General features: G+C 52.6%; 5 protein-coding genes across 5 annotated transcripts; 3 read left to right on the top strand and 2 right to left on the bottom strand.

Moving 5' to 3' along the window:
- Positions 1–19: 19 nt before the first annotated feature.
- Positions 20–3743, top strand: QC764_208520 (uncharacterized protein). The gene is made up of 2 exons (XM_062944560.1): positions 20–1483; positions 1541–3743. The coding sequence occupies exons 1-2, from the start codon at positions 538–540 to the stop codon at positions 3331–3333; spliced, it is 2739 nt and encodes a 912-aa protein (XP_062803400.1). The 5' UTR covers positions 20–537; the 3' UTR covers positions 3334–3743.
- Positions 3744–6563: 2820 nt separating this feature from the next.
- On the top strand, positions 6564–8088 carry nop16 (Ribosome biogenesis protein Nop16). Its single transcript, XM_062944559.1, has 2 exons — positions 6564–7106; positions 7170–8088. Exons 1-2 carry the CDS (start codon positions 6991–6993, stop codon positions 7720–7722), a joined length of 669 nt encoding a protein of 222 aa, XP_062803399.1. The 5' UTR covers positions 6564–6990; the 3' UTR covers positions 7723–8088.
- Positions 8089–8128: 40 nt separating this feature from the next.
- Positions 8129–10373, bottom strand: QC764_208500 (uncharacterized protein). Its single transcript, XM_062944558.1, has 3 exons — positions 9578–10373; positions 9284–9504; positions 8129–9221 (listed from the first exon to the last, which is right to left on the bottom strand). The coding sequence occupies exons 1-3, from the start codon at positions 9740–9742 to the stop codon at positions 8645–8647; spliced, it is 963 nt and encodes a 320-aa protein (XP_062803398.1). The 5' UTR covers positions 9743–10373; the 3' UTR covers positions 8129–8644.
- Positions 10374–12306: 1933 nt separating this feature from the next.
- On the top strand, positions 12307–13737 carry QC764_208490 (uncharacterized protein; the record flags this gene model as incomplete). Its single annotated transcript, XM_062944557.1, has 4 exons — positions 12307–12332; positions 12399–12630; positions 12949–13209; positions 13309–13737. The coding sequence occupies 4 exons, from the start codon at positions 12307–12309 to the stop codon at positions 13735–13737; spliced, it is 948 nt and encodes a 315-aa protein (XP_062803397.1).
- Positions 13078–15988, bottom strand: QC764_208480 (uncharacterized protein). The gene is made up of 3 exons (XM_062944556.1): positions 15204–15988; positions 14985–15147; positions 13078–14930 (listed from the first exon to the last, which is right to left on the bottom strand). The coding sequence occupies exons 1-3, from the start codon at positions 15225–15227 to the stop codon at positions 13867–13869; spliced, it is 1251 nt and encodes a 416-aa protein (XP_062803396.1). The 5' UTR covers positions 15228–15988; the 3' UTR covers positions 13078–13866.
- Between the last annotated feature and the right edge of the window lie 491 nt (positions 15989–16479).

Genomic DNA, 16479 nt, shown 5'->3' with positions numbered 1-16479 from the left:
CTCTTTCTTGCTGCTTGGTGCCTCGGTGGAAGTGCTGAGGTGCTTGGGAGCTGCTGTTTAATAAAACAGAACACCCTACCACACACACGGCTCGCGGCCTTGCCTTGCTCTCATATGTTGCCCTCTTTCCCAATCTGATTCATTTCTCATCCCATCCCATCCCATCCCACTTCATCCCATCTCATCTCGACCATTCCCAGCTTCCAGGTTCAACCTCCCTCTCGGCTGCGAGACATACACAGGCTCCAGTGTCTCTCCCACGCAGCGTGCTATGTGCCCCGAGTCTTGCCATATTAATACCCGTTCACCCACTCCAGCCAGCATCCGCTGTCTCTCGAGGGCCACACCTTGTGTTCAATAACACTTGCCTCTTCACAAGGCCTTCTGTCGGTTGCCCTGCTGTGCGGATCTGCACGAGACTTCCCGGGAATTCGGAATTGGCCTTACCAGCAACTACATCGAGACTTATTACTTTAACCGGCGGTGGAAACTTTGAACGGATCAACACCACTACAACCACCATCATCATCAGATATCATGACTGCACCAATCAACACGCCGTCGACAGGAGCAGCGAAGGATGTTGCCTCGGCCAGAAAGCGCAGAAGAAGAGCCCCCGCCGGCGGGGCCGCAGACGACTGCTTTACTTGCGCCAAGCGGAATGTGAAGTGTGATCGGAGGAGACCGTATTGCTCGCAGTGCTTGGAGATTGGTAACGAGTGCTCTGGTTACAAGACGCAGCTCACATGGGGTGTTGGCGTGGCCAGTCGGGGCAAGCTTCGCGGGTTGTCGCTGCCCATTGCAAAGGCACCACCAGTCAACCAAGCCAAGACGAGCCTTTCCAGCATCAAGTCACCAACGATCACGACACGCTCTCGGACGACCTCCGTCACTTCGAACGGTCAGTGGCCAACCGAGCAGGATGAGCGGGCAGTTCGCGGCGACCTTGAAATGGGCCACGGGCGGAGCCCCTCTATCACCATACCCCCTTTTCACCACCACCCTTACGACATGTCGCACATGTCTCCTACCGAATCCGCGCCGCCGGGATGGACTCACATTCCCTTCTCGTCTAGCATGCCCCCAGTAGATGGTCCGAGGTTTCCTCCACCACGCAGTCTTCACATTCCTGTGTCGACTCCTGGTGACATGATGATGCACCGGGAAATGATCCACACTCCCCTGGACACCATGAGCGAGGTTGACTACATGTCTCCCATTGCTCACTCGTTTCCGAGAGACGACGTGCCGCAATACATCCACAGCCCTATTGTCTACGACGGATTCCACAATCACGGGTCGCCCGTTCCACAGAGCCCAACAGGTGGCATCATGATTGAGCAGCCCCGGGCACCAACCTCTTGCCCCAGCCTCGTATATGGTCCATCAGAACCCGCTTCGAGTCTTCAATCTCACATGTCTCATGTAGAGTCCTTGGAAGCCCAGCTCAGTCGCAAGCTCCCACATGAATGCGACGTCATGGGTGAGTTTTGTTACCCACAACAACCGTATCACATACGCTGACCTCAAGACGCAAAAGCTCCTGGCACACCTGACTTGGACACTTACGGAAGCAGTGTCCAGTCTCACCACGGCTCTTTCTGGGCCCCCTCGAACGCGGATGAGGATTCGCTCTCCTGCAGCGTCAATGAAAAGACCCAAGCCCCCTGGGCGAACTCATATCCTTCACAGTCACCATCACCCGTCTTGCAGATGAGCCCAGATCTCGCCACCAAGATGCCATTCTTCATCGACTACTACGAGAAGTCCATGTGCCCTAGCATGGTGTTTATCGATGGTCCCAACAACCCCTTCCGAGAGCATATTCTTGGCCTTGCCAACAGCAGCCGGAGCTTGCAGCACGCCATCTGCGCGCTGGCCGCCTGCAACCTCAGGATGAAGCGCAAACTCAGTCTCGGTCAACACAGTTTCGACATGAGAGAGAAGAGTCCCGTGGAGAGCCCCTCGGATGGGCAAGATCAGTCATTGACTGAAGAATACCAACACAGAAACTTGGCAGTACGGTTACTTGACGAGCAGCTCAACGACGCGGAAAAGTCAACACAGGACTCCGTTTTGGCCACCATCTTGTTGCTCTGCCACTACAGAATGGCCGAGTCAGGGGTTGCCAAGTTTCACACACAGTTTGCCGGAGTCAAGAAGATTCTGGGCATGCGCCGGATGTCTCCTTACCCACCATCAAGAGACTCGGCCTGGATGGAGGCGCTCTTCACATACTTTGATGCCATCTCCGCCAGTGTTAACGACAGAGAAGCCCAGCTCAACACGAGCTTTTACGGTGTTCTCCCTGATGCACAGCTCCTCCCACCCGGAGCTGAGAACCTCGTCGGCTGCGACCGCGAGCTCTTCAGGACCATTATCAAACTTGGCCGACTTAACTTGCTTTCTCAGCAGCGGCCAGTCCAGAACCTCCTCGCCTCCTCGCCACTCCCCCGGGCAAATGATACCTCGCGTTCCGTCTCCCCGCTCGGTGCGCCATTCAAGTCATCTCCCCTCCTCAGCGGCCCCGACCACCACCACAGCCTCTTTGGCGGCCTTCCCCACCCAATCAACAGCAGCGTCCGCTTCGACGGCAACGGGTTTGGCTCCACCCTCGACGACAATGACCATCTCGGCGCCAACTCGATGCAATCGCCCTCCTCCGCCTACGATGACCACCGCAGCGCCTTCTGGCGTGAGTGGAAAGAGGCCCGCATCGCCCTCCAAACCTGGGAATTCGACTCCAACCGCGTCCGGGCCTCGCTCACCGGCCCGCCGCTCCCGCTTCCATCCCTCTCTTCCTCTCCCACATCCCCAGGAGTAGGAATGGGAGTTGGCGCTGGGGTCAATGGCACCACCCCACCCCCGACCGCGACTCAGATCCGGGATCTCAACTCCCTCTCCGAAGCCTTCCGGTATGCCGCGCTCTTGTACACCGAGCGTCTTGCCAGCCCTCACTCTTCCTCCACCCACAACAACTTCCGCAACTTGGTCTCTCAGGTGGTCTACTACGCCACCAGCCTCGAAGCGGGTTCCTCCGCGGAGAAGTTTCTCCTCTGGCCGCTTTTTGTTGCGGGAAGCGAGTGCGTCAATGAGCTGCAGCAGAATATTGTCCGGTCCAAGTGCAGGGAGATTATGAACCGGAGCGGGTACATGAACAACCTTGCCGCGTTGGAAGTGCTTGAGCGGCTCTGGGCTGGGGAGGGGGTGCAAGTCAAGGATGAGTACAACAGGATGAGGCCGAGCACGGCGGGGCAGCAACAGAGGGGCGGGCCGTTTAATTGGATCAAGTGTATTGGGGGGAATCAGGAGGTGGAGTGGATTATGTTTTGATGTTGATATGGATTGGGACGGATATGATATGAAAGGGGGGATACCTACCTAGTTGCCCTGGATTTATGGCAATAGTGAGCTAGGTACATCAATGATGGTGACCTGCACATTACACACACACACACACACACACAACACACATACCGACATCTCTTTGTTTATTATATCATTTTTTTTTGTTTACTTTTTATATATACCTACCTATTTAGCTACCGGGGTTATACCTTTACCTGTCAGGGTTTTGGGAACAAGAGCAGGTTCTTGATGGCGGGGGGGGAAGAGGAGAAAGCTATGGGTACATGTTTTATCAGATACAATTGTTGAAACTTTTACAAAACATTGCAAAACATTCACAACACTCTTCCAACTATAAGCACATGCAAAACACTGGTGACAAATGTTCAACTACCTATGAAGAGCTCTATGGCACGGACATGGAGTCTTGTGAGGAGCCTTCATACATGCTGTACGCGAGGTGTGTCATGTGCCATATCCGCATTAGATGCTCATCTCAGTAGGCAATGCACACTTCTCTCAGCTGGGTGACTGTCCGTGTGAGCGAGTGTGTCCCCATCTCGGGTAGCCCTCCAGAGACGCCCACAGTCTCAGCTCGGCATATGTTCTTTCCTGGAAAGTGTCAGGTTCGTCTGTGCCTCGGACGGGACTCTCCCTCTCCTCCCTCCCACAATCCACACAGCTTGCTGACCCCCTCCTCGGGTGGGTAAGCAAAACATTCGGGGTATCCCATGTTACATCAGATCTACCACCTCACCAGAAGAATACTTCAGAGGTACATCCTCAACCGATCGACGTTCCCCCTCCCTTTCCCCTGCCCCCGTCAAGTCTAATGTATCTCTATCACATCACTACTGCCAGCTGGTTACAACCCGCGTTCTAGTCCTTGCCAACCTACCGTTGCAGACCTTCTCGAAGCTAATGTCTCGGTGAGTGAATCGAGGTGGCTTACCCGGTTTGAGCACAAAGCCGCGCTTAACAGACCGTCGCTATAGTGTCTCTCACGATAACCTCTTCTTGAACATGACAAACAAGTGGAGAACTGGCAATGGAGACAGAGAGATAAAGCACGCAATCTGGATGTGACTGCAGAAAATGCAAAACGGCTCCATCGACTCCATCAACAAAGTTGTAGCCAACAAGGAACGCAAAGGAACGACAAGCTTCGCGGTTAGTGTGTTCTTTTTTTCCCCCATGCCGCCTTCGCTTACCCCCTCACCCTTGCCTGTGTGTGTTGTTTCCCCCTCAACTGGTGGCTCTCTCGATGTACACTGTTGTAGCAAGACGCAAGACCCAGCTGTGGAACTGTTGGGTGGTAGTGGTGAGGAGGAGGACAGGACCGCTCGCCGTGTAGCCGTCTCAAGGTCAGGGGTCAGAATGTGTATACATACACAAAGGACCTGCCCAATCGGAGATTCTAACCTTCAAGGGGAAAGTTGCGTGGGGGAAGGGGCTTGGAACTACTGTACCACAAGAGGGGTGTTGTGTACATGGGGCGGCTCGCTGGCGGCAATGTAAGTTTGTAAGACGGGGAGGATAATGGAGATAGGGGAAACGATGAAGAGGAGAGGAGGGGGCGTCAAGCCACACCTTCATCCAGCACAAACTGGGGGGGAGGCTGGCCCAGTTCCAGACGAGAGAGGGGACGAAGGAGGCAAAACAGAAGAGGGGAAGAAAGAAAAAAATCGCCGACAACTTTCGGTATCCCGTATCCGTATAGACTCTATCAGTTTGTCCTCATCTGCGGTGGAGAACTCCCCAACCCCAAACTCCATAGATCAACACAAACCCCGTTCTTTAACCGCGCTTCCTCTACCCTACCTCAACACCACTGATTCGGTGAGAGTAGTAGAGAAATCATGTTGTTGATCTGTCCAGACCACCACCACCACCAACCCCCATCAAAACCCCGCTAGAAGCTGCACAGAACAAAAAGAAGAAGGGAATCTAGCACACACCAAGCAAGCCACAAAGTGAAGGTGAGGGGGGAAGAGGGGGTTCAACAACACTATCGAATTTGATCGGCCACCTCAGCAAAACCAAATCTGATGGAAGCGACCTTCTAGAAAGACTAGAACCCGTCTAGAAGGTCAGAGGCGTGATAGAAGAACAAACTTGGTGTGGTGTGCTACCGCTTGGTGGCTTGCATCATTGCTTTGCTGCACGCGACCACACCCACAATCACCGCTACCACCACTGATTGTGAGCTCATCAGGTTTGCTAAACCGAACCTGGATCATAGCAGATATGCGCTGTCATCGATATAGAGATAGGAACATTTTTTACTATCTTTTGGCCCTGGACCTGGCTTGCGGGATATGTTGGAAACACACAATGTACCCGTCAGGGGTCATGTTTCCTTTCCTGTGTGCACACACGACCAGCAACAGGGGAGGGGGAGAAGGGTTGGGTTGCTTTATCTGGGGAAAAAGAGGTGGAGAGAGAGAGAGAGGGGACAAAACGTCCCTGTTTTCTTGCTGTTGACCTTGGAGGTACTTCCAACGACAGTCAGCAAAGCAAAAAAGACGGGATGTGCAAGCATGTCCTGCAAGCTGCAAGCAAGAAGCAGGTTGTCTTACCCTCCCGTAGCGTCGCGACTAACATCTGCTCCGTAGAAGGAAGGGGAGGGGGTGTTGGCATCCCGCGATCACACCGGGCCATACCGCAACAGGAAGGCAATTCAAGATCTGGCGGAAGACGTGATTGCCGTGGTGGTCTGTGTTCGGACGGACGAGCTCATCGGCTACCGCTGAGGAGACAAGTCCTGAAGCTCGGATGTTGGGCAGATAAAACTGAAGAGAAATCTCTCCCTGCTTACCTCACGAGCTTGTGAACGTGAGCGTGGGGGGAGGGCGGTTGCGAGATATCGATGGGTGTTGGGCAGCATCGAACGGCTCGACGACCTAAGTTTAGACACCGAGATGCTCTGATGGACAGAGACACCTACCAGATCCGAACCGTGAGTGTGTGTGGTCTTCGGTATTGGTATGCTTTTGGGTATCACTTCGTTTCCTACGAGACGGAGCGGGATTTTCTCATCCAGTCGGGCGATTTGTGAGAGGGGTTGATGCTGTTGAGGCCAAGCTCATCCTGCCAAGAAAAGAGAGGTGACCTTGGTCTTCAGACGTCGAGGCTTGCATGTGACAGTCACGCGAGGCTGGGGATCAATAAAAGAAACGGTGAAGAAGGCTTAATAGAGCTGTGTTATAGCTTCAGACGGAGACATGACGGTCTTTTCGAAAGAAGATCGTCAACAGAAACGGTTCCAAGTTGTCACGGACGCGAAGACAGGAACATTGCATTGTCCAATCTTGCATCTGCATGTCTTTGAATCATGGAGGGGAATTGCTTGCCAGCCTCTTCAGTTGGCAGCAAGTGTGGCAGCTGCCGTGGCTGAGAAGGAGAGTCATCGGCGTTATGAATTCGGCGATAGGAAGGCAACCAGCCCAATCGATAAGAAGCCAACCCACTAAAAAGATCTTATCTTATCGCTCTTATCGTCTCAACTCCAGAATTTTTGGCCGCCATGGTACGGCAAGCGCAGCGACAGCAGCAGCGCAATCGACCACAGCCAACCACCGCACCAATTAACACCATCACCAACCTTAACCCCTCCCTCAGACCACCCCACCACAATCCAAAATGGGTCGCGAACTTCAAAAGCGCAAGGCGCGCTCCTCGCGCTCCAAAGTGAAGATGCCCAACCGCCGCACGAAGGCTCTCAACCCCCTAGGAAACAGCATCATCGCCCAGAACTGGTTTGTCTCCCCCTCTCTCTCCCACATATCCCCATTTCACTCGCTAACTCTACATGTCACCAGGGACAAGAAACAGACCCTTTCCCAAAACTACACCCGCTTCGGCCTCGTCGCAAGGCTAGGTAAAACAACAGGCGGCACCGCCCCCAACGACAAATCCAAACTCCGCACCGACGTCCAAGACCCCCTCGCCGTGCAGTCTTACTCCAACTCTGGCTCCCTCCGCGTCCGTGAGGTAAAAGTCGAGCGCGACCCCGAGACGGGAAAGATCCTCCGGATCATCAAGGATACCAACCCTTTGAATGACCCGCTAAACGACCTCGAGTCTGGAGATGAGGGTGAATCAGCAGAGAAGAAGGAGTACGAGGAATGGGGCGGGCTAGCGGGGGAGACGTATGAGAAGAGCGAAGTTCTCAAGGCGTTGGAAAGGGAGGCGGGAAGAGAAGTAGTGGCGAAACCGAGGTATCAGAGTGATAGGGAGAGGGAGTGGTTGGAGAGGTTGGTGGAGAGGCATGGGGAGGATGTGGGTGCTATGGCGAGGGATATGAAGTTGAATCCGATGCAGCAGACGCCCGGGGATTTGAAGAGGAGGTTGAAGAAGGCGGGGCTGATTTAGGGGCGTTTAATGCTGAGAGGATTCTGCTACACTGGGGCTTCTGTTGAGGATGTAAATTGAGCCTCACAGTGTGGCTCTCTAACAGGGCGGCTGCAGATGGGGAAGAGGTTCATGTCACTCATAATACCGGCGTTTTCTGGCGTTTATAGTTGGTCTTCATCTGATCTGGCGGAAATGGAAAAATCTGTGGTTTTGATTAGAGCACTTGGGCCTAAATTAGCGAAGGCGGTCGAACAGGCGGTTGAGCAGGTCGTTAGGTCAGGTTGCTGGACTTGAACTAGATGATTATCAAGGCTCTCGGAAGTCCTGCCACCTGGGCAACCACTTGTTAGTTTAACAATCATCATAAACCCTATGAGATGATGGCAACCAAAGTTTGGAGATATCTTGAACAGACACCACATCTTCTGCGTTGCCATTCTTCAATATATCAATTTGGGAAATGCCCTGCAACTCCTCTATACGCCTTAAACCCTTCATCACGGCTACAACTGGAACCATGCCTCGTGCTCAAACAAAGCCATCAAAGCCACCATTCGCACATTCAAGAACCAGGACATTCAACAATCCATCCTCATGTTCAACTACATGATACCTCCCTTTTCGTGTGAACAAGTCCCCCTCTTCCACCTGACGCCAAAACCCTAAAGACATTTCATGAGAGGTTTGTATATCGTGATCATTGTATAATAAAACCATACGCAAAGCCAAATGCCTCCAATGTACAAACTCCGCCCTCCGGAAACAAGATCATTCAGAAACAGTAAACACCCCTTCCCCACCAATTAACCCATCAAGCCATGACATGCCATTCGCTGCACTTTTGCTGAAGATGACCTTCCCAAGCACGTTTCGCTTTTCATATCCCCCCTGACCATCAAGCCCCCGTTCGTAACTCAACATCAGTTCTATTCATCATCGATCACCGATGAAGGTGATCATAATTCGCCTGCGGAAACCTCGCCGGCCCCGTCCTATCCTCCTCCTCATCATACGTCCCCACACTCGGAGCCTGATACCTACTATTCATCGACCCTCCCAGCGTAGACGCACCCCCCATCCCCATAGCCGACACCCGTCCAGAGTTATATTCGGTATCGTCATCAAACGGGTTCGCGTTCGCCTCTCCCCTTCGGAACGGGTTGTCCTGGTACGAGCTGCCGATTGTGCTCGCGTTGGCCGCTCCACCGCCAACAGCGCTGCCGTACGGGTCCGAGTAATCCGACTTGGGGGCGCCGTAGGGGTCAGAGGAGTAGTCAGATCTGGCACCGCCGTAGGGAGCGGGTCTGTCGTCGTCGTCGTCGGCGTCGTGGATGTTGACCGGGGCGTAGGCTTCCTCGTCGTGGGGGGCGAGGGAGAAGGCGGCTTTGTCGGGGTCGATGTTCTGGCTGTCGGAGCCGGCGCCGCGATCGCCGCGGTCGTAGCCGGGGAGGCGGTTGTTCCATTGGTAGTATTTGAGGGTCCAGATGCTTAGGAAGGTGGTGGCGCAGAAGAAGAGGCTGGGGATAGTTAGTACGGGTTATTCAAGATGGGAAGATGGTGGGGGAGGGGTAGGACATACAAGACGAATACGCCCATGGCGACGATGGCCTTGCTGATACCGCAAACATCTCCGCAAAGACCAGAAGAGTTATACGCCGCCTGTGTCGCAAAAGCAGAGAGCCAGATGATGGTGAAGATGACGTCGACCAAGACCATCACCGTCGGGTTGGCGATCTTGCGGGTTCGTGGGAAACGAGGGGCGCCGATGAGGTAGATCCATGCTGGTAACGACAAGAAGAACTACCATCCCATATCCACGTCAGTATCTTGTGATCCCAAAAAATGAGGGGATACAGATAAGGCTGAGACATACCACTGCGAACGTCCACCCGTTGTTGCCCACAATCTTTGCGCTCTCGGCCCGGAACACAGCAATCTCGAGGCACCATAGTACAAACGCAAAGACAATCTGTGCTATGTGGAATGCGAGCTTGAAGGCCGGAATTTGCTCGGCGTCGAGCTCAAAGTCTTCCCACATTTTTTTCTTTGGAGGGGCTCTCTGTCCGGCGCTCGGTTCGATTGGGTTCGTCTGGTGTCGGTTGGTGTTGATGTTGCTATGCGCTTGCGCACGCCCTCCCGCCTGTCAGAAGATCAAGGTTTCCGGCCAAGGTTTTTCGAAAAGGAATTCGGAGGGGAGTTTGTTGTGTTTGTGCTGAAGACGATAGGGCTGCGACTGCACAGAAGATACAAAGAGCTGAGGTTGCGCAAGCTGGAGGTTTCCTTGGCTTCTCTCTCGCCTTATGCTTGGTTGCCCAGGGAACTCGATGGGGCTCGCACTCAAAAGCTGACGACTACCAACAGGGAACGAGGCTGTATGTGCGACGTCAAGTATTTCGTTTGGTGGAGATGGGATGGCCAAAAAAAACAGGATAAAAAGGACGAAAACAAAACAACCACCGGATACGGATATTCAGTTGCAAAACAGAACAGACTTTGCAGAATCGAAAAGCGGTCGTCAGCTTTAGGATGGAGTTGACGTTGCATGTCAATATCTCTGTCGCAGGTTTGTCACCTCAACCCTGGATCCCTCCGGCTTGTCGCTGTCAAACTGCTGCAAACACAGCCGCAGCGCCTGGCTTGGCCCTGTTGCAAAGCCACAACAATGACGCTACTCCTGCTCCGGTCGCCGCGTTCCCATTCCCCATCACCGCGAAGTGCCGGTGCTGGTGTTCCTTCTTGGGACTCTACGCCACGAGTTGTGCCTGGTTTTGACCAACCAACGCTCCGAGATTTTGAAATGCTCTCTCAGCTGTGGCGCCACACTCGGTCCAAGTCCAAGACGAAGCAAGAAACGGGTTACCAGCCCGATCAGCAGAAGCTGTAACCTTCTTTTCATTTATTTTATCCTGATATTTTCTTCAGTCTGGTATCACCACAAGGGAGCCTGAGAATCGACATGCTCTCGACAGCGAATTCCGCATGAACAAACAGAACTGGATCGAACAGGCGACAGTTTTGAATCTCGCATCCTGGGATCTTGGCCAAGAAACTGGAAGTTGTGTGGAAATGGTTTGTGCGCCGAAAAGCTGAGCACACTGTCCAGCCGCAGCATCACCATCGACCAAATAAAGTCTCGGTCGCCAGAGCAAAACTGGATCCAAACGCGATATCTTTTTTGAGAGCAGGTCTGCGATAACTAATATTCGGCTTTAACCGGGAAGCACAGAAACCGGCGAGGTGAGGCTTGGTCGGCGCTTCGCTGGCCTTCAAGGGGTATCAACATTGTTTCGACGAGGCCTGCCTAGCGAAGATCATGCATCCATTCACAGTGTGTCTGTAATCAACACTGCTGTATGCTCGTAAGGCAGAACCCAAGTGTCATGTTTGAAAGCATTTTGACATCGTGAAAACCATTCAGTTCATATTGCCGTCGTAGGATGCTCTAATCACGTTCTCTAGCGCTTACACTTTACTACAGGTGCAAAACTTGGCCTGGCAACGTGGTCACACAGGGGTAATCCGCGCTTCGCTACGTTGCTGGCGCTTCACGTTGGGCGCCTAACAGCTAGACGTTGGGCATCTAGACGCTGGACACCACGGGGGACAACGCGATGGTGATCATCGAGACGCTGGCTATCATGCATCTACACGCTTACTCTAGATAGACGGGACTCTCTTAATTGACTGGCAACTCGAATTACCTTCCCAGATGCTATGTAAGCCAGGTCACCTGACGACAGCCCGATTAGGATAAGGCTAGTTCTTGTCACTAGACCTAATTGGACACCACACACAGATTTTTAAACTCCAACATTAAAGTCCACGACCAAATATATATATTTAAAATACAACTACGACACCACCACATAGGTATTTTAAAAGCAGTATATATTTAAGCCTTCTTTTTATTGGAAAAGCCTGTTACGCTTATATGTATTTTAGTAGTTTGTGGTGCCGGTGAGTCTTAATTGATTGCTTGTTAATGTGTGCGCGCCTGGGTAATTCGTGCAGGTGGTATGTGTGGCCGGTGGCGAGCCATCTAAGGGAGTCAGATAGACGTCCAGCCTCTAGGTGTTCATGTTCTATGATCACAGATGAGTATATATGTTGCCTCTCACAATCCAGCATCATGTTGTTTCTAATCATTGCGTTACACACTCCTCACATCACTTCCTTACATACCCCTTATTCATTGCCTTACACATTCACTATGGAGCTCGCCGGGGCCGTCGTCGGAATTATCGGCTTGGGAATACAGGCCACCGAATGTCTTATCAAGTACTACGCATCAGTTAAGAGTTCGAAAGCCAACATCACCAGTACCATTCAACAGCTCAAAGCGCTAGCCACAATACTCCAGGAGTTGCAAATTTGTTTTCGAACCCGCAAGTTCCAACCCCATGAGAGAGATCTTCTTCACTCGCTCGAGTCATCGATTCGGGAGTGTGAAGGCCACATTCAGGAGTCACACAACGAAGCCCAGAAACTTTCAGAATGCTCTTCAACCAGCAGCGGTTCAAGTTCTTTCTTTTCGCGCACATTCATCCGTCAGCTCGCCTATCCCTTACGTGGTGAGTTTCCCCTTCTCGATACTTGATAAGTATGGCGTCTGCAAGGATGCTACCAAAGTACGACATAGACACCACAGTCCGGAAGCTCTCAGCGATGGTCGACGGGATATGCTCCAATCTGAGATTGGGTCTTCAAGTGTTGAATATAGGAAGCAGCACGAATGTCATAGAAGGCATTCAAGCTAACCACGAGATGGTGAGGACGGAGCGGGCCGATCGATTGATGGCAGATATGCAACGATGGCTGAATGCATCTGATATATCCGTCCAACACAACGACACCATCAACAAGCAACACTCAAACACTGGCAACTGGTTCATCAGGGGTCCAGCATTTTCCTCCTGGCACGCCAAACCCGACTCGTTCCTTTGGCTGCATGGGCCTGCCGGTTGTGGGAAAACGGTCCTCGCTTCAGCCGCGATTCAACGTGTGCTCAGGCTTCGACAGCCCAACAACGCAGTGGGCGTTGCCTACTTCTACTTCGATTCCAACGATACCTCGAGACAAACCTCATTTTCAATGCTTTGCTCCGTGATACACCAGTTTCTCGGCCACCTGAAATCCGACAATCCCGTTGTCGGTGAATTGGATCATTTGATGCGTGTCAACCATTTCAATGTACCACCTTCAGAGTCGGGCTTGATGGGCGTTCTTCGCACCGCGGTCAAGCAGTTCAGCAACACCTACATCATCTTGGACGGACTAGACGAGTGCCCCAGGAAGACCGGCCGAGGGTGTCTGCTCAAGGCGATCGAGGAAATCCGGGGCTGGTCAGACTCTCGACTGCATCTGCTCGTGTCTAGCCGCGATGAGCCAGATATCCGAGACTATCTTCGCCTGGCCACTCACGAGGAGGTCAAGATCAACAATGTCGACTTTGACATTGAGACGTTTGTCACTGGAACCCTGCGGAACAACCGGAACCTTCAAAGGGTGAGACATTTCATCCCCTCATTCAGGGTGCTCTTATCTCGAGAGCGGAGGGATCGTAAGTCTTATATCCTTCCAAGCACCCATTCATGAGTTCCCAGGATACTACCACATTCTCCTAGATTCCGATGGGTCGAGTGTATGCTCACAGCCCTAGAATCCTGCCCGGTGGTAGAGGCACGAGTCAAGAGCTTGTTTTCCTCTGTGCCATACCCCTTGTGTGAAACGTATGAGCGTATGCTTCTAGATGTCGAACAAGGCTTTCTCGAAGATGCAAGGAGCATCTTGACATTGCTCTGCTCTGCTGAGCGATCGCTGACTGTAGCGGAAGTTGATGGCACCTTGAGGATGGGGCTTGGCGCAGAGGATATCCTTCTCTGCTGCCCAGGGCTCGTGGTTATCGAGCACAACCAGGCCAGGCTGGTGCACAGTTCCGTGAGGGAATATCTGCAGTCGGAAAATCTAGCTCAGGCGAAGTTTAGGGCATCAAATTTTTGGGTTCGCAATGTTCCCGCTCAGTCTCAGGCTTAGCAGGCCCCGATTCGTAGCTGGCAGTTACTGGGCCTGGTGATCTTTCTGTTTCCTTTGTTTGGGTTGGAAGGCGTGACGTTCAGGAGAATAACCAACATAGCGCCATTGCGCGAAATAATACACAACCGATCAAAGAAGGCTCCAGTTCCCATCCCTCTGCTCAATCCTCACCTCCCTCCCCTCATCGATACTCCTCCTGCCCGCCTCCAAAATCGCTGTCGTAGCAATTGTGTTCCTCAGCGTCGGAAGCCCCTTCTTGTCCAAATCCGCCGGCTTCAACTCTCCCGCATTAACGGACCGGCAGCCATCAACGAACTTTTCCATAGACACATACCCATACCCACTTTGCCCGTTGAAGTTCCCATCCTCATCAGGCGCGTACCTCATGTAAAAAGGGTTATACCAAACCAACTGACCCGCTGCATCCTCTGCAACGTCATACCCGCGTTTGGCTTGGTTAATGGTGATTTCGCCATCTCGAGCCAGGTAGTGGAAGTACTGGTTGGAGTGAACTCCTGCTTTTTGGGGCGCTGTCCAGGAAGCGGTGTATACACCCGTGGCATGCTTCGAAGGGTCGTCCTTCTTCTCCCAGTGCACGAGTAGGGAGATGGTGTCCTCGGTTGATTCGTGACAGCCGAGACTGGTGGCTACTCCTTTTGATGCTGAGGCGGAGACCTTGACAGGAACGTAGCCAAGTTGGGACACCATGGAATCACAGATATCCACATGGTGACTGTTCAAGTAGTAGGAGATATCCGAGTCAATCCCTGCCCAGGCCTTGAACGTCTCGAGTTGGAATTTGGGCTGGGACATGTAACTGTAAAAGTAATTGAAGTCACCGAGCTTTTTGGCTCTGAATTTTGCGTCGGCATAGGCGGGGTCGTAGCGTTTGTGGTGTTCGACATAGACGTAGACGCCGTGTTTTTCGGCGGCGGCGAGGAGGGCGATGTGGTGTTCGAGGAGTTTGACTGCAGGTTTGGTGATCATGACGTGGATTCCTCGCTCGATGGCATAGAGAGCAATGGGGTAGTGGGTGGTGTCTGGGGTGAAGATTGTGATGGCATCGCCGGGTTTGAGGGCGTCGATGGCGGTCTTGTAGGCGTCGGGATCTTTTGTGTCGTCGGAGGGGAAGGACTCGAATGAGGTGTCAAGGTTGTTATAGGCTAGGGTGATGTTTTTATGGAGGTGTTCCCCTTGGATGTGTTAGCTAGATGTTTGAGTGGGTTGGACATTTCTAAGGTACGCACTGATTGCTGGGTATTTCGTCCCATTCACACCCACCATCCCAAGTTTGCCGACCTTGCCCCTTCGTCTGAGGTCAAACATGGAGAGACCGACTACGCCTACCTTCTTGTCCGATGCTGAGCCACCGGTCCCTACGAAACCTGTGGTGTACTCGCCGGTACCAACCTTGGTTCATTTGGTCAGCAGTGGTCGATAGCTAACAGGTGAGGAATTGTCCGTACCATCAGCACATTGAGCGGCTCCATTCTGTCTGTCAAAGCCAAGGCCAGGGGTCAATGGTGGGCAGGAAAGAAAGGCCAAAATTGAATGAAATGAGATTGATTGGAGATGTTGGAAGTCTAAGTACATATGGGTTCGATGAGTGGCAGAGCATCAATCACGTTTTCCGGCCTTGGTGTCGTGCCAGGCGGTTCCTTGCATATGAGATACATGTTGAAGGCGTACAACAATTCCTCTCAAGTTGTGGTTCGAGTCGATCCGGAAGAATTCTGGAAGAGGGGCCGACAGACTGCGAGTTGGGGTCGATTTGGAGAAGAGCATTCACCCGGCCAATTCATTGCAACATACATCGCATGTGTTGTCCGCATGTGATGGCGTATGATAGGTGTCATTTCTTCCCCGGTTTTGGTCCATTGGTGTGTTGCAGGTTCCTAAAACAAAGATTCCGCCACTTAAAAATAATCCAGGTCGGAAAGAACGATCTGGTGATGTTCATGAGGTGGTTGTTCCTTCTCATCGATAAGATATCGTGGAGAAACACATTAAATAACCCGAAGCCCCACCATGAGACCCACCCCCACACTGCCCCGCATCTGCTAGAAGCTCGGATGGAAGCAACCACCACCGAGAGAGAGCTCCAACAACGACAACAGAGGCCAAAGCAGCGACCTGGACCTTCACTCGGTTCATCATGCAGGTCACCCATCGCTGTGGATTGAAGAGATCCTGTTTTCCTCAGGCTAAATATCAGCATCACACCCTCCAGCTCGCCTCTCCTCACCGGCTCCGCCTCACCACACACTCCCGCCAGCGTCTTCGAGGTGGCGCGCAAAGCCGGTCAAGCTTTCTTCCCTTCAGCAAGCAAAAGAGCCAATTGTGCATCCTTTTTCTCCCCCCAAACCCGCTGACCTAGTCTTCAAGTTGATTGGAGGAAATAGTTTCTCCGTCGGCCATATAGTTAGTATCACACACAAGCGTGGGTGCAGTTTGTGACAGGTGCCGGTCTCCAGTTTTTCTTATTCATCTTTGCAACACCCAGCTTCCTTCTCTGACGACACCTCACGGCAGCAACGTCGGCAGAGGGCTGAGAACCACCTGGATCACCAATCATCTGCTGATACACCGTCCATCATCCTCATCAACTGGAAGGACAGTCTCTCAGCAAAACCATCTCGCTGTCAGCCGGCCAGTCCTTCATGTATCCTCCCGGATGAACCGCTTAAACATTGCTACTCCACAGAACCAGGACGCAACATCAACCTGCAGCTCTCCCGGCAT

This window comes from Podospora pseudoanserina, chromosome 2 (assembly GCF_035222485.1).
Source record: "Podospora pseudoanserina strain CBS 124.78 chromosome 2, whole genome shotgun sequence".
Lineage (NCBI taxonomy): Eukaryota > Fungi > Ascomycota > Sordariomycetes > Sordariales > Podosporaceae > Podospora > Podospora pseudoanserina.
This window is presented reverse-complemented; position numbering and strand designations above follow the sequence as displayed.

Coding starts and splice junctions, on each gene's coding strand:
- QC764_208480 (XM_062944556.1), bottom strand. CDS start 15,227: ATGGAGCCGCTCAATGTGCTGATG. Junction 15,148..15,203: donor AGCCGCTCAATGTGCTGATG/GTACGGACAATT, acceptor AAATGAACCAAG/GTTGGTACCGGCGAGTACAC. Junction 14,931..14,984: donor GACGAAATACCCAGCAATCA/GTGCGTACCTTA, acceptor AACACATCCAAG/GGGAACACCTCCATAAAAAC.
- nop16 (XM_062944559.1), top strand. CDS start 6,991: ATGGGTCGCGAACTTCAAAAGCGCAAGGCGCGCTCCTCGCGCTCCAAA. Junction 7,107..7,169: donor AGCATCATCGCCCAGAACTG/GTTTGTCTCCCC, acceptor ACATGTCACCAG/GGACAAGAAACAGACCCTTT.
- QC764_208500 (XM_062944558.1), bottom strand. CDS start 9,742: ATGTGGGAAGACTTTGAGCTCGACGCCGAGCAAATTCCGGCCTTCAAG. Junction 9,505..9,577: donor ACGGGTGGACGTTCGCAGTG/GTATGTCTCAGC, acceptor ATGGGATGGTAG/TTCTTCTTGTCGTTACCAGC. Junction 9,222..9,283: donor GCCATGGGCGTATTCGTCTT/GTATGTCCTACC, acceptor AACTATCCCCAG/CCTCTTCTTCTGCGCCACCA.
- QC764_208520 (XM_062944560.1), top strand. CDS start 538: ATGACTGCACCAATCAACACGCCGTCGACAGGAGCAGCGAAGGATGTT. Junction 1,484..1,540: donor ACATGAATGCGACGTCATGG/GTGAGTTTTGTT, acceptor AAGACGCAAAAG/CTCCTGGCACACCTGACTTG.